Below are 15,704 nucleotides of genomic sequence, written 5' to 3' on the forward strand. Positions count from 1 at the left end.
GGGGCTCAGGGCAGGAGGGGGTCAGACAGGCGGGGCTCAGAGCGGGGGCGGGGCTCGGGGCGGGGGGGGGTCACACAGGCAGGGCTCAGAGCAGGGGGCGGGGCTCGGGGCAGGAGGGGGTCAGACAGGCCGCGCTCAGAGCGGGGGTGGGGCTCGGGCAGGACGGGGTCAGACAGGCCGCGCTCAGAGCGGGGGTGGGGCTCGGGCAGGACGGGGTCAGACAGGCGGGGCTCAGAGCGGGGGCGGGGCTCGGGGCAGGATGGGGTCAGACAGGCGGGGCTCAGAGCGAGGGCGGGGCTCGGGGCAGGGGGGGGTCACACAGGCGGGGCTCAGAGAGGGGGCGGGGCTCGGGGCGGGGGGGGGTCACACAGGTGGGGCTCAGAGCGGGGGCGGGGCTCGGGGCGGGGGGGTCACACAGGCGGGGCTCAGAGCAGAGGGCGGGGCTCGGGGCGGGGGGGTCACACAGGCGGGGCTCAGAGCGGGGGCGGGGCTCGGGGCAGGGGGGCTCACACAGGTGGGGCTCAGAGCAGGGGGTGGGGCTCAGGGCAGGGGGGGTCACACAGGCGGGGCTCAGAGCAGAAGCAGGCCCAGCAGGGGTGTGGGGATGGTCACACTCACTGTGACCGCGGTTTTGGCCATGTCCGGGTTGTTGTGGCCGAAGCTGCCGCTGTGGCTGGTGGACACCGTGTTCTGTTTCTTGCTGCTGAGGCCCATGGCATCCATGGACTGGCTGCGGCTGCGGATCACGCGCTGGAAGGGAATTCAGTCACTGTCACTCGCTGCCAGCCCACAGCCGCCGGCCATCCCTGGGCCCAAGCACAGAGCTGCAGCAGGCTGGCGGGGAGAGACACTGGGACACGCTCCGGGGAGCAAGGAGGGGGTTGTGGGGAACAGAGCCTGAGACAAACCCCAGCCCCCAACACTGGGTGGTGGCATGCGCTGGGCCTGTCACCTTGAGCATGGGCTATGCTGGGTGGGACTGGACCACGAGCCAGACCCTGGCAATGGAGAACTCTTGATGCTCCAGAAGAAGGCAAAAGCCCCCTTCCCACTAATGTGCGTAGCAAGGGGTGCTCATGGTGGGCCAAGGCGTTCCTGCCTGATCCCTGCAGCAACCAGCTGCTGTCCTATAGCCTGAGAATTGATAACCTGTCGCCAGCCTGCGTGAATGGCTGTGGGATGACCCACGCACTGGACGTGGCCTATGAGCCCAGGCAACTCCACACAGTGACTTCTCGCCTCGAGAACAGTGAGCTCCTAGTCGCTCCCCAGGACCCTCCCACTGTCCCCACTCCCCAAGGTACCCGTCTGCCTGCTGCGCAGGTTGGGCATCCGCAGGAGGGGCAGCGTGTTAATGGTGCCTAGATCTTGGCCCCAGGACACTTTTTTGGACTCTAGAAACCTGCGTGGTTGGGGGACTGCTGAGGCCAACAACCCCAGTACTGATGGCCCCACATGCTGCCCCCGCAGCACAGAGAGCGTGAGCAGACTGGAGGGGCATTGCCCAGCTGTGGGGGACAGTAAAGCTGCCCACTCCCTGTTGCAGGCTTCCCAGTGCTTGTACCAAGGTCCCAGCCCAGTGCCAGCCCCATCCGAGCAGCTCCTCTTCCCAGCCCCGTCCTAGGGTGCCTGCCTTTCCCCAACACCTCCACCTGGGCTGGGGCAGGCTGGCAGCAGCTGGCTCAGCGCTGGGACCGGGGCAGGGAGGAGATGGGGGCAGATGGCACATCCGGCTCCTGGCCTGGGGCTGTAACTAACAGAAAGGAGCACTGCACACTTCAGTTCACTTGTACGTCCTTGGGGGGATGCTCAGGACTTGGCTGGCACAGCCTGGGACATGTTTCACTTTCCTGTCCCAGCAAACAAAGGAACCCACAAGCCAACGCGGCTAGTGCTGAGAGCAAGGACTGGCACCAGGACTCCTGGGTTCCACTCTCAGCTCTGGGAGGGATCGTGTCTAGTGCTCAAAATAGGGCACTGGCAGCCAGGACACCCTCCACGCCGGAAGGGAGTAGGGTCTAGGGCAGCCAGGACTCCTGGGTTCTATTCCCAACTCTGCCTCCCTGTGTGACCTTGAACAAGTCACCTAGGCTGGTGTTTTCAAAGCTGTGGTGATCCCCTGGGCATTGGGCACCCAACTCCTTCAGCCCCTTTCAACCCTGCAGCCACAACCTCCCAGTGCCCTGATCCCCCTGTGTAGGAGTGACCCCACTGCCCAGAGGGCTGCGATCCTTCTGCTGGGCTTGCCTGGAGGCAGGTGCCATGGCTGAGCCCTCACGAAGGGCTGTTTGCCTGGAGGAGCTTTTGCTGCAGCAGGGTGAGACAGGTGGCAGTGTGGGGGGCTGGCTGCCAAGCAGGGCAGCCGGGCGCGCTGCCAGACTCCACTCCAGCTCCAATGCTGTGCTTCATGGTGAGTGCCACATACAAGCACCGTACCGGCGGGGTGCCAGTGCCATGCAAGGGGAAGACTCAGGCAGGTGCTTGCCAGCCAGGCTGGGAGGGAGACAGACATGGGGAGGGGGGAGACAATGGGAGTCCTGCTTATTAGTGCCCCCTGCTGGCTAATATGGGGAGCTGCGGATGTGCCTGAGAGTCAAGGGAAGACACTACACACCTCTCCGCTAGTCTGCAGCCACGTCCCCTCCCCGTCCTTGGCTAGGTCTGTCCCTATGCCAGGGGGCATGCAGGAGATGGTGCAGCTCCCATGAACCCGCTTAGTGCAGGCTAAGGTCTGCGGGCCAGACCCAGAGTCACCCTCGTCCGCTGTGGATTTAGGGCTTCCCTAAGAGCTGACATTCCCCTTAGGTCCCTGGGGAGCAGCTGGACACACTTCTCTACCCCACCCATCCAGGCCAGGTCAGCAGGACTGGGCAAGTCCGTCTGCGCCCCATGCGTCACAGCGCTGCTGGGAACTTGGGTGTGCCCCCTGGGCTGGGCGGGTAGGAGCAAGAGTCCCCCCCCCAGGTGAGACCCAGACAGCAAAACTGATGAGCAAACTCAGCACACCGGCCACTCACAGGCAACTCTGCCAGGGGAAGCATTGAGCCCTCTGCAGAGATGGCTGGGCCACCAGGTCAGCCTGTGATGTTGCACTCCATTTGATTTTATGAAAATATGCTAATGAGTGTCAATATAATATTACTAGAATATGCTCCATGCAAAAGGTCTCCTGTAAGGTATCATTACAAAGCTTATAATCTATTGAGTGCAGTCATCCTATTTGTATAAATGTATCACTCTTGTATCTGAAACTAGAAATATGAAATATAACTCTGAGGGCCTATTGTAATTATGCAAAGTGAGGGCCATTAATGGTGGTTTGGAATCCCGATGGCTCCCATCAACTAGGACCATTCGTTGTAAATGGCTGTTTACTTGCTAGCCTTCCTGTGAGTCAGGCCAGGAAGAATGAAGGCTTGGGGTCTCACAGGACATATGACCATGTCACCTGGTATTGGAATCCATCTTAAACCTGGTGCTTTTTCATTGAGAAGGAGGGTTGGGGACCCAGAGAGACAAAAGATTCCCGCCCTGTGCCAAGGGGGTAGAACAGAACAAGGGGGTGGAACATATAAGGGAGTGGAACAGAACAAAGGAGGGTTCAGTCATGAGAAATCCCCTAGTTACCACCTGAGCTGGAGCTTACAAGAACTGTACCAGGGAAAGGATTGGGCCCAGACTAGGAAGGAGTCCAGTCTGCAAAAGAAGCTTATTGGAACATCTCTTAGGGTGAGATTTTATCTGTAATCAGTTTCTTCATGTATTAGGCTTAGACTTGCGTGTTTTGTTTTATTTTGCTTTGAAACTTACTTTGTTCTGTCTGGTTTCAGAGTAACAGCCGTGTTAGTCTGTATTCGCAAAAAGAAAAGGAGTACTTGTGGCACCTTAGAGACTAACCAATTTATTTGAGCATAAGCTTTCGTGAGCTACAGCTCACTTCATCAAATGCATACTGTGGAAACGTTTCCACAGTATGCATCCTTTTCTTTTTGTTCTGTCTGTTATTACTTGGAATCACTTAAATCCTACTTTTTATATTTAATAAAATCACTTTTGCTTATTAATTAACCCAGAGTAAGTGATTAATACCTGTGGGAGCAAACAGCTGTGCCTATCTCTCTCTCAGTGTTATAGAGGGCAGACAATTTATGAGTTTACCCTGTATAAGCTTTATATAGAGTAAAATGGATTTATTTGGGGTTTGGATCCCATTGGGAGCTGGGTGTTTGGGTGCTAGAGACAGGAGCACTTCCTAAGCTCTTTTCAGTTAAGTCTGCAGCTTTGGGGGATGTGGTTCAGACCTGGGTCTGTGTTTGCAGTGTGTCTGGCTCAACAAGGCAGGGTTCTGGAGGCCCAAACTGGCAGAGAAAATGGGCTCAGAGGTAGTCTCAGCACATCAAGTGAGAGTGCCAAGGGGGTTTCTGTGATCGAACCCGTCACACAGCCTACAACAGAATGGCAATCCTCCCCTAGCCCCTTCCATGCGGGGAACCCAGAGGCCGGTCAGCACGCTGTCCCCCTTTGACAGATGGGGGAACTGAGGCAGGGTGGGGAAGTGACTGACCCACAGTCACACGCAGAACTGGGAATAGAACCCAGGACTCCTGCCTCCCAGCCTCTGCTCTCACCATTGGATTCTACTACATCCCTTTAAGGCAGAGCCCTGCAACTGTGGCGTGTGCCCACCTAGGGTGGCATGGAGGAACTTTGGGATGAGCGCAGTGGGGCCCTGGCCAGCCCTCAAGGGGGGTGCAGTTGGAGTGCCACGCAGCTCCCCTCCGCCCCCAGGCTCCCAGCTCTGCTCCAGCAACGGCCCCAGCCCCAGCCTCACCCTCAGCCTTCTCCCTCAACTGTGGCCCAGCCATGGCTTCCGTTCCTGGCCCTGGCCCTAGCCCTGCCCCCACATGAGGCTCTGCTCCCAGCCCCAACCCCAGTCCTGCCCCCAGCTTCAGCCTCTGGCCCCGTTCCTGGCCCCAGAACCACCCTCCAGCCTCTGCCCCCCCACCCACCCACCCACTCAGGAGCTGTGGCCCTGCTCCTGGCTCTGGCTCGCAAGGGGGTTGTGGGGGGGGTGCAAAGAGGGGTAACGGGGGGCATGACTGAAAAGTTTGGGGACCACTGCTTTAAGGGCTAAAAGCGTGGGTTCCCCCTGCCCTCCAACACATGCCTAGATCTTCTGTCTTCTTGCAGTGCTCTGAGCTGCCACACAGCTTCCCAGGCCTTGGCAGTCCCTGGCTGGAGAGCTGCACTGCCAGGGACTGTGCCACGCCCCTCTCACCTTGAAGGACTCGAAGAAGCCCCCGCTACCCCCACTGCCGTTCTCCAGCTTGTCCTCGTCCCCGCCCAGGCCCATCATGGATTGGCTATTAACATGCAGCTCCTCGTACAGCGTCTCCAGCAGAGCTGCCCGCGTGCGTTCCTGTGACAGGAGGGGCACAGGAGGTGTTAGTGACATTGGAGGGACGGGCTGGGGGCACTAGGGATCAGAAACAAAGGGGGCAGAGGGAACTGAGTACTGCGGGGAAAGAGGACGAGTTGTGATTCTGCCCCTGGCTCCTGCTCGGTGCCCGGCTGTCGGCCCTGGAGAGCGGGCCATCCCCAGGAGCCTTTGGCACGTGCTGCCCTGCCACAGAACCAGCTCAGTGCCTGTATCCTGGGCCCGGCGTAACAACTGCATGCAAGTATGCAGCGAGGCACGGCCCTGGCCCTGGCCCCAGAGCCGACGACCAAGGGCACCGTCTCGCCATCCTTGCTCCCAGAGCCCAAACCGGGCCCTGCAGCACATTGGCTCTCACAGGAATGAGGGCTTGTGGATAGACAGGTCGGGCCGGAATGAGGCAGGGGCAATGGGTGAGGGGAGGACAGGTGCTGGGCATTGCTGGGGGGGCTAGGGAGGATGCCAGCTCAGAACGCAGCCCCGGCACGTGGCTCCTGACCCACCTCCAGCTTGGCAAACTTCTCGGCTTTGTAGCAGGCATACTCGGCGTTGATCAGCTTGGTCAGCAGGAACTCCTGGAAGTCAAGGCCCTGCGGGAGGAGAAACCCCATGTCAGTCTCTGCCTTTCCCTCGGGAATGAGCTTGCCAGGCAGCCAGTATCCGCCAGGGCGACTTGGCAGCGGCTGAGCACCCCCTGGTGGTGGGACTAGCACATAGCAGGAGGAAGCTCCACCCAACTTGGCTCTGGCCTTGGCCCTGCCAGCCCCAGAGTTCCAGGCATTACCGCAATGGGACAGGGCAGTAACCAGCAGACTCTATGGCTGGCTGCCCAGATCCCTGCTCTGAGGCCTCCCTGGGCTCCCTGTCCAGTGAGAGCGGCATTCCCAGCAGAGCGCGTGACTCCCGCAAGCACACAGCCCCGGCCAGCCTGGTCTGGAAGTGCAGATGGACGAGCTGGCCCCAGGAAGCTCCCTGGAACTCGGAAGTTCAACATGTCCCCTCTGGGCAGGTCAGTGCCTGCCTGGGGCCAACAACTGGCCCTCCTCGCCTCTCACCTTTCTGAAGACGGCTGGGTCAGGCAGTGGGGGGCCAAAGAAAGGCACGTCGTCCCGGGCTGTGACAGAGACCTGCAAGACATGGCGCTGTGAGCCCCTCCTCTGCCACGCGCTGCCAGGCCAGTGGGTACGTCTAGACAAGGGAGGGCCCAGATGGGGTGGGCAGCTCTTTCCTTCAGGGCCCCCTGCCTTGCACCACTTACTGGACACTGGGGTGTCTTCATGGCACAGGGGAACCACCCGCCCGACAGCCTGGGCAGGAGCGCTGGGGCCTGCTGGTGCCCGGGAGCATCCCTCCGAGAGGTACGCCTGCCCAAGAGCTCACCTCCCCGCCCCGCTAGGCTGTGCTGAGCAGCGTCCTCCAGCCCCCTGACGATGGGCCCAGCCCTCTGGCCAGGACTCTGCGGCATGTGGTGACAGCCGTGCTGCTGCCCCCAGAGCTGCCATCTCCCCAGATCACTGGGACCAGGGGCTCAGCATTGAACCAGGGCCTTCCACTTCAGGTCCACGGAGTGTCCTTGGGTCAGCGTCAGCCTGACTCCGGGTCCAAGCACCTCATGCCCAGGCCATGCGCTCTGGACAGGGCTCCCCCTCCTCCAGTGAGCATCCCAGGGGAGCAGTGATAACACCCATGCTTCACCTCGGGACTCACATGATCATTAGCCCCAAGAGGAAACTGAAGCACAGAGAGACAAAGGGACTGGCTCCATATCACACAGAGTCAGTGGCAGAGCAGGAACAGAACCCAGGAGTCCTGACGACCAGCCCCCTGCTTTCATCCTGAGACCTCACCCCCCGCCCAAAGCCAGGAACAGAACCCAGGAGTCCTGACGACCAGCCCCCTGCTTTCATCCTGAGACCTCACCCCCCGCCCAAAGCCAGGAACAGAACCCAGGAGTCCTGACGACCGGCCCCCTGCTTTCATCCCGAGACCTCACCCCCCGCCCAAAGCCAGGAACAGAACCCAGGAGTCCTGACGACCAGCCCCCTGCTTTCATCCCGAGACCTCACCCCCCGCCCAAAGCCAGGAACAGAACCCAGGAGTCCTGACGACCGGCCCCCTGCTTTCATCCCGAGACCTCACCCCCCGCCCAAAGCCAGGAACAGAACCCAGGAGTCCTGACGACCAGCCCCTATCTCTAACCTCTAGGGACTGTCACTCCCATATTAACAACCTTGTTCCCCATTTCTGAGTGTCATGGATTGCTTCCCATGCCCAGTGCTCTGCCCAGTCCTGTTCCCTCAGCTCCCAGTCTCTAGCTGGGAGCAGGTCTGTGGCCCAGCCCCTGCCCTGTTAGTGCCCTGGTAACTCGGTGGTGCTGCACCCATTGGGCTGGGTCCCTGGCGGGCTGCGAGCAGGCCCCTGGGCATGTGCTCACCTTGTAGAGCGTGCTCTCGGAGCAGGGCTTCTCCGCCTGCACCACGATGTAGGCATGCAGGAAATTGGAGGCGATCATGTCCGGCACGAAGGGCGTGTTCTCGTCCTGGAAGACGATGGCCACAATGTCGTTCCCGATGTGCCGCTTCCTCTGCAACTGAGCGCAGCGGGGAGGGCGTCACTCCCGCGGCCCCAGCCCCGTGCCAAGACAGCCAGGCCCAGCGTGGGTCGAGGAGGGGAAGTGGTGGGAAATAGAGCAGGGAGACTGGGAGCTCAATGAGGGGCAGGAGCATGGACAGGCTAAGCCAGAGGGATGGGGGATCCCCTGGCTGCCCCTTGTCAATACCCCACCTCCCCTCTGGCCCGAGTTAGGGCCTCGGCACTAGCGAGTGTCTCTTCACTCCAGTGGGGGGCTGGGGCTGGGTTAGAGCTCATGGGGAGCAGGCCAGGGGCTGCGTGTGGGGTGCGGGAGGGGGCTGGCTTGGGGCAGAACCACTTGGGATGGGAGTCACACTGGTCACAGGGACTGCGTAGAAAAAGGGCCACAGGCGGGTGCATGAAGAGGGTGTGCACATGACGGCCGAGGGGCTGTGCGGGGCTGTACTTTAGGGTGTGTGTACACGTGTGCGCCCACATGTGCAGACCTGCATGTCCGTGCACAGCCCCTGCCGGGGGGGCACTGCAGCTCTCTCCTACCTGCTGGGCGTCACCCTCGGTGTAGGGCAGCTTTGTGGACACATGGAACATGATCTCCTTGCTGCGGAAGGTGCAGTAGACAGATTCTGTTCCCGTCTGGCCATGGGTCACGTCCAGCCCCCCCCGGAACCTGCCATCAAAGAGACCCAGGCCTCAGGCAGATGCCCACCCCGCCCTGTCCCTCCACTCCCAAGGAGCCTGGGACAGCAGCTGCAAGGCCAGGCCGATCTGTCCTGCAGAGACCCACTGGACGGGACAGCGAGTGGCACAGGCTTAGCAGAAAGGGGCCAGAGCAGCGCAGGGGACCAGCCTCCCTCCTCTCCACACACAGGCCTGGCAGAGCCAGGCTGGCAGGAGCTCGCTCACCCCTTGAAATCCTGCAGCTGGACTTTCTGGCCCAGGAAGTTGAGGAACTCCATGAACGCCGGGCTCTCCTCGGTGGTGCCGAACAGCTCCTCCTCGGACGTCTGCAACAAGGCCAGCAAACCAGAGGAGTTAGGACAGGGCCGGGGCCCCTGCCCAGCTTAGCATGAGCCCAGGGCTGTGCCAGGTTGAGGCCTGTCCATACAGCCTGGCTGGAGGGAAGCTGAGTCTGTGAGGGGGGGCAAAGGAGCCCCTAGCGGAGATGGCGCTTGGAAGGGCGCAGGAGCAAAGAGCCTCTGCTGCGGCCGAGCTCCCCCCAAGTCTATGCCGTGAGCTGAGCTCTGACCCGCAGAGTGAACCCGCAATGCCCCTGCAGCACCTGCCGATTGCCGTGCCTGCAGAGAGCATGGCAGCCACTGGGGCCCAGTTCCGGGTAGAAGCCATCGCAATCCTTCATCTGGTGCTGTCGCAGCCCCTAACCAACAGCCTGTACGTTTACCCAGCTTCGGGGTTCTCCCCATTTGTCTGGTGGGGAAACTGAGGCACGGGGACATGACTTGTAAAGGGTCACTGGAGAAGCAGGGAACAGAACTCTCCAGACTCACAGTTCCCAGCCTTAACCATTAGGTGGTGCTCTTCACCCCACCCCAGCCCCAGTAACAGAACCAGGGCAAACGCTATGTAGTCAAGGGTGTGGTTTATCTGGATAGTCCCGGCCATGGCTCCTGAATCCATTATAGCTCTTGGCAAAGCAAATGGGCCGTGGCTGTGCTCAGAGAAAAGCAGCTGGGAGGGTGGGATGCCAGGGAGACGTCCCCGGTGGGTTCAGGCAACCCAGTTCCAGCCGCTTTTGCTCACCAACGGCCATGCTGAGCTGGAGCAGTAGCTGGAAGGTTGGGGGCTCCTGCCCCCGCCGCAGGCTGCTTGTCAGAGGGGAAAGCCAGGGGTGGAGACTGGCAGGCTGGGGTAGCCCCAGCTCCCTGTGGGATCGATTCACTGTCCCAGAAAGCCCAGCCCCCACCCCACGGAGACTGACCCACCTGGCCCAACTTCTGGTAGATGACGCCGAACTTGAAGTGATTGCTGAGGACATGCTCGTCGAAGGTGACGATGAGACGGGAGGCCTGGGGAGACGGGAGAGGCTGATTACATCCGGCTGCCAGGAACCGCTGCTCCCTCTGAGTTGTGACGGGGACCCGGCCCTGGTAGGACTCACGATCCATGCAGGGCAGGGTTGCTGCATGGGGCGGGTTCCTCTCAGGGTGGCAGGTGTGGGGTGTGAGGCGTGGGGCAATGCAGAATCTGGATTTCAGGAGGGGCGGTCTCATGATTTCAACATTTCTTCCATCCCAGAATGAAAACAACATTTGAAATTTCTCACAAAAAAAATTCTGAAAGAAAATTCATCTGGGGCCAATCGAAGCTCTGACAAAATCTAACCTTTCCCTTTCCAGCACCACTTTCTGCCCTATTTTTATAAGATACGACGCTCAAAAATTAAAAAAAAATGGAAGGAAAAGTTGTTTCAAAATGGAAACCTGAAATGCTGCATTTGGAAAAGATCAAAATGGGACACTCCGAATGGGACGCCCTCAGCCCTGCATGGCACCTCCAGCCCCACATCCAGCAAGGACGCCCCACACCTGGCAGGATGCCCCCAGCCCTGCAGACAGCACTTCATTTCCATCTGGAAAGGAATTTACCAAGGCGAGATGATTCCATGGAACGTTTGCTGTCTCTGAACTGGCATTTCCAGAGGAAAAACGTCCCATTCGAAAATTTCCTCCCAGTGGCAGGTGGGTGAGGGGAGCCCTCAGATCAGGAACAAGCCGCACAGACAGGGACTGGGCCGGCTCTAACAGGCTTTTCCCATCTCTGAGATCTAGGACTCTGGTTCTTGTCCCCACCTGGCGCAAGTCCAGGCCCCTCACACAGCTCTGTGTGAACTCCTAGCACAGCGACCAGGAACCCCCGCAGAGCAGGGCCCTGGGGGCAGGGGACCCGCGGAGCAGAGGGTGCCGGGTGCAGCCAGAACCTGAGCTCTTTTCCAAATCCAGCCCTTTGTGCCTTCATCCACATGTAGTTACCCACAGTGCTCTTCTGCCTGTCAGCAGACACAGGATGGAACCAGAGCTCTGGGATATGTGGTGGGAAGGGGGGTCTGGGAGTCACCCAGGGATAGGGTGACCAGAGGGCAAGTGTGAAAAATCGGGATGGGGGTGGGGGTAATAGGTGCCTATATAACAAGAAGCCCCCAGAATCAGGACTGTCCCTATAAAATCGGGACATCACCCAGGGATGCCCCTCTCTTTCCTGCTGGCTGGGGAACCAGAGTGCTTCCTGGCATCCCCCCCCTTGCCGCAGTGGACTTCAGATATGTGCTGTGGGAGGGGTGGACTCTCCCGAGTCCCAGGGCTTCCTCTGACCCCCCACCCCCAACCCAGAGGTGGGAGTTTTGCCATGGAGCAGCAGGACCCCGGCCCAGCCCAAGACAGAATGCCCTGAGCTGAGCGCTCTGCCAGAGGCGAGCTCCCAGCAGGAGCGGCCTTTCCACACAGACCTGCTTTTCGGGCTGCGCTTCACCCCACCATTAACTGCAGGTGCAAATCCCACCCGTCAGTGCCTGGGCACTGGGGACGCCTCAGCACTGGAGTCAGGGGGCAGAAGGAGGCCAGCCCTGTTATAAACCCAGCCGGTGAGGTGAGCCCCTGGGGCGGGGGCGCCTCTCCTGTGAAGCTCCTCTAAACTCCTGGGTGGGGCTCTGTGCTGGGCCGGGAGCACTCTGAGAAAGGCTCCCTGGTGGGGCTTGGCGGTGCCGCTTCTGGCCACCGGCAAACCTGGCAAAGGAGCCAGCCAGGGTCAGGTTTGGGGCTAAAGCTGGACTAAGTTCTGATTGGCTGTGGAATGCCCAGCCTGCCCTTCCGACATCCTGCTGCCTGCTGAAGGCTGGGGTTCCCTGCTGGGCGCCCTGGTGGGAGCCCCCAGTGGTGCGGAGGCAGGCTGGGGGTGTGAGCGTGCGCGGGAGCTGTCAGAAAGTTCAGGCTGGCTTCCCTCCCCCTGCATGCTGCTGCCAGCCTACCTTTGGGTACAACACCGGATAGAACCGATCCACGTTCACGTCCTCGCACGCCAGCTGAAACAGTGACGAGAGAGTGAGAACGTGCGACTCAGAACCGCATGTGTGCACGTGTCACGGGGAGGAGGAGAAGGGGAGCGTGGATGGGAGCAGCCAGAGCCCACATGTGTGGGGTTTTGAGATGACGCTCTCTGCTCTCTCAGGCTCCCTTCAGGGAGCACGGTGGGGGTTTGTGTGTGTGCCCCTGCACAGCCCCTGCCCCCCACCAGGCTATCGACCTCAGTGCCCTGAGAGAGAATGGGCTGTACACCCACCGTGCCCCGGCCTGGCGGTCACGGCCGCTGGACAGGCTGCAGATAAATGAACCCCCGCTGGAGCCAGAAGTGGCCCCGGCCATAGGGCACTAATCGGCCCCCACGGCCCAGCGCTCTCCTCAGCACTCCTCAGGCAGGGAAATGGGGCCTGGCCTGTGCGAGGGCTGAGTGAGATCAGGGTACAGGCTCAGCCCATGGTAACCCTGGGCACCAGAGCTGGAAGGGTCCCGCCGAGGTACCTGCCTTGGCCATCTGCACGACGTTGGGAAACTCGGTCAGGCAGGAGATGGGGATGACGTCGTGGTAGGTTCGGCACTTGGTTCTGCAATAAGAGGCGAGGGTGTCACAGGACCAGGCGGGGTGCCCCGAGAGCCCTGGCACCTGGCCCCCCCCAGAGTGGAGGAGGAAGCATGATCCAGGCTCCTGTGGCTCGGGCATTGCCCCGGGGACGCAGAGGGCCCCTCGCTCACCTGAGTAGCAGCCGCAGGTGCTCCTGGTCACCAATGACATCGTACTTGAGGGAGAAGACGAGGTGGCCCAGTGCCGTGTCCAGGCAGTAGTAGTTAAAGTGCTCCTGGGGGGAAACAGAGGAGCCACTGAGAGACCAGAGAGCAGCCTCCCAGCGGGGTGGACATAGCTCTTTGGTTCCCTCTCCTGGGGGGGCACAGCCACTGGGGTAACGGCTGCCCTCCTGGGCTCACACGACAGCCCAGCTCCCGTGAGCAGGAGCTGAGGATTTCTGCCCCTTGGGCCCCAGCGCTGAGCAGGGTGGGATGCCCCCACCAAGGCCTGGGGCATCTCCAGGCGACAGAGGGAGGGAGGGGCAGTTTGCTGGCTAGGGCCTTGCGCAGCCTGGCAGGTGAGGGCCAGCTGGTGACCAAGGAGCTGGCGGACGGTTAGGCTCAGGCAGCAGGTCAGACACCTGCCACCAGGCATGGGAGGGCGGGGGGCTGCGAGTGGCTGATGGGTCCCATGTTGGCTGCTCCAGCTCATACGCCCGTTGGAAGAGGCACATACCCCTTCCACTCCCCGGCATGCTGAGCGCTGCCCCCCACAGGCTGCTGGGCCAGGCTGGCGTGTCCTGCACAGCCCCCCCTCGGGACTCGGAGCAGGACCCCACGATCTGGAGATGTCCCACAGGGTCTGTCAACACCTCGCGCCCCTCCACGGCCTGCTGCAGGCTCAGGGGTCAACAGAGCCAGGGACCCAACGAGCCTCAGAGACCAGCGGACAGCGCAGCTGGGGGATGCATCCAGGGAACCACAAGGAGTCTGGGCTGCTGTTCGCACTTCCCCGCAAACTGCAGGTGAACTTGGCCAATGAGCCATTCCCAGCTTCCAGCGGCGCACCCCTGCACGCCAGACCCCTCAACTCCCGGCTGCATGAACCGGGGCCGGCCGGGACCTGGAGGTGCCATCCGGGGGGGTCAGATGCTCTAACACAGCGGCACCACAGGGCCCTTCCCAAGTGCCCCGAGCCCCAAGCGAGGGGCACCCAGAGCAGCTGCATTGTGGGATCCAGCCCATAGCGCAAACTGCCCCCTCTGCGATCGCGGTGCAGTGGGTCGGCCTTGCCCACGGGGAGAGGGAAGGGCCGACACACGGGGAGTAAACCCCAGAGCAGGGTGGGCCATCCCTACCCCCAAAGGCAGGGTCTATTTCCAACACTGGCAGAGCTTGGGCTGCCAATCTGATGCCTTTGGATTTGAGCGCCATCCCTGGGACCAGTGGACATGGCCCTGGGCACATTCCAGAGGGATTAGCCATGGGTAGCCCCGACTCACGCCAAGTGACTGGGGATGTGCAGTAATGGTCCGTCCCGCAGCACTGCTGGGGCGTCACACCCTTTCCCCAGAGCATTTCTCCCCACCAAGACACCAGCGCTGGCCAGAACATTGTGACACAGCCAGCAATGCGCTCCAGCCTGCCGCAGGCCCCAGAGTCCTGCCGGCGTGGGGTGGAGCACAGTGCAGACAGACAGCTGAGTCCAGGGAGCATTTCAACCCCACGGGGCGGATACAGCCGGAGCTGTACGGCGTGTAACAAGGCCCCAGCGCAATGCTCTGCTGGACAGTAGGAGCAGAAGGGATGCAGCAATGCAATCGGCAGGGGGCGGGAGACGTTGGAGGAGGGTGCAGGGGTGATTCATGCTAGCATGGCTCAGGGCCAGTCCTCATGAAAGAGACAGGCTGCGGCCAGGTGCCAGGAAATTAATCCCAGCAGCAAGGGGTGCAGAAAAGCAACAGCATGTAAGTACTCCAGCAAACAGCGTGAGATCCTTGGGCAAACAGAGCCTGGGACTGCAGCTCACACCCTGAAGGAGAGCCCAGGGGCCCTCAGGCCATGGCATGGGCTTTCCCAGGCTTAGGCCTGTTTGACTGAGAATAACAGAGTGCTGCGCTTCCAACCATGTAGCCCTAGCAGGATCATGTGATCCGACCTGCAGAGACTGGAGTCGGCGCCAACCTCACCTGCCCTCAGGTACCCCAGTTCTGTGCATGTGAGAGGTAGGGGGAGGCCTGAAGCCAGATTTGAACTCCCCCTATTTGGTGACTTGCCCAGCCCCTGGAGTGGGGTGGAGGGCCCCTGGGAAGCAGAGAACTGCTGTAGAGCAGCAAATGCCAGCCATGCTCCCGATCCACCCCCTATGCCAGGGCTGGGAGTATGGGTGGCACAGAGCCCTGACACCAACTCCATACTGCTCAGGGAGGCCCCCGCATAGGATGGCTTTTCCGGAAGCCGTTTCTGCTCCCTTAAAGGCCTCTTTACGGCCCCAGAGCATCTTAAAGGGGCCTCAGCTCACCGGCTAACCAGACCCCTAAACTGGATCCAAACGCTAGCAGGATCCGCTCCTCCCCCTGAGCCGCAGGAAACTGGCTAGTCCCCAGCTGCATGTCCCCTGGGAGCTGGCGAACTGCCAGAGCTGCTTGGGAGTCCCAGGCCTGGGAGGAGGGATTGGGAGCTGGGAAGGGCAGGGCTCTTGGGGGATCTGAAATCAGACAGTGGTTTGTGTGTTAAGGAGCCCTGACAATGGGACATCCTGGGCGCCCCCGATGGTAAGATGTCCCAGGTCACCATTGCTTCCCCAAGCTGCTCTCCCCAAACAGGAGTTGAGGCAAAGGCCTTTCTTTTCCTTGTTCAATTCCCACAATCCCAGTCCCCCTGTCCTGTTCACACAGGAAATTTGCCACATGGCTTCCTTGGGGGGCCTGATAGGGCTCGGCCGGGTTGTTCCAGGGGCAGAGAACACAAGGATTAGCCCCAGTGTGGGCGGTCCTGAGCCTGCAAATGAAGCAGAGCCCCAGTATGAGCCTGCTCCAAAGTCCATTGAAACCAGAGGGAGTCTGAGTCCCACAAGCACCGGGAGCCAGGGAAACTGGTCTGGT

At 60.9% G+C, this 15,704-nt stretch overlaps 1 protein-coding gene across 10 annotated transcripts in view; it reads right to left on the reverse strand.

Moving 5' to 3' along the window:
* The window catches only part of LOC102942935 (RAP1 GTPase activating protein), a 183,963-nt gene that overhangs the window by 31,506 nt on the left and 136,753 nt on the right, over window positions 1–15,704 (reverse strand). For 8 of the 10 annotated variants that reach the window (XM_037881354.2, XM_037881353.2, XM_037881349.2 and 5 more), the window contains 11 exons: window positions 12,790–12,893; window positions 12,563–12,641; window positions 12,009–12,062; window positions 9,970–10,053; window positions 8,933–9,033; window positions 8,567–8,696; window positions 7,872–8,027; window positions 6,493–6,564; window positions 5,941–6,027; window positions 5,279–5,419; window positions 619–750 (listed from right to left, as the gene is read on the reverse strand). In XM_037881354.2, the coding sequence (XP_037737282.1) occupies window positions 619–750; window positions 5,279–5,419; window positions 5,941–6,027; window positions 6,493–6,564; window positions 7,872–8,027; window positions 8,567–8,696; window positions 8,933–9,033; window positions 9,970–10,053; window positions 12,009–12,062; window positions 12,563–12,641; window positions 12,790–12,893 (1,140 nt within the window). The remainder of the gene's footprint in view (window positions 1–618; window positions 751–5,278; window positions 5,420–5,940; window positions 6,028–6,492; window positions 6,565–7,871; window positions 8,028–8,566; window positions 8,697–8,932; window positions 9,034–9,969; window positions 10,054–12,008; window positions 12,063–12,562; window positions 12,642–12,789; window positions 12,894–15,704) is intronic. The other 2 variants (XM_037881351.2, XM_037881348.2) reach the window with 1 other exon arrangement.

This window comes from Chelonia mydas, chromosome 18 (assembly GCF_015237465.2).
Source record: "Chelonia mydas isolate rCheMyd1 chromosome 18, rCheMyd1.pri.v2, whole genome shotgun sequence".
NCBI lineage: Eukaryota > Metazoa > Chordata > Testudines > Cheloniidae > Chelonia > Chelonia mydas.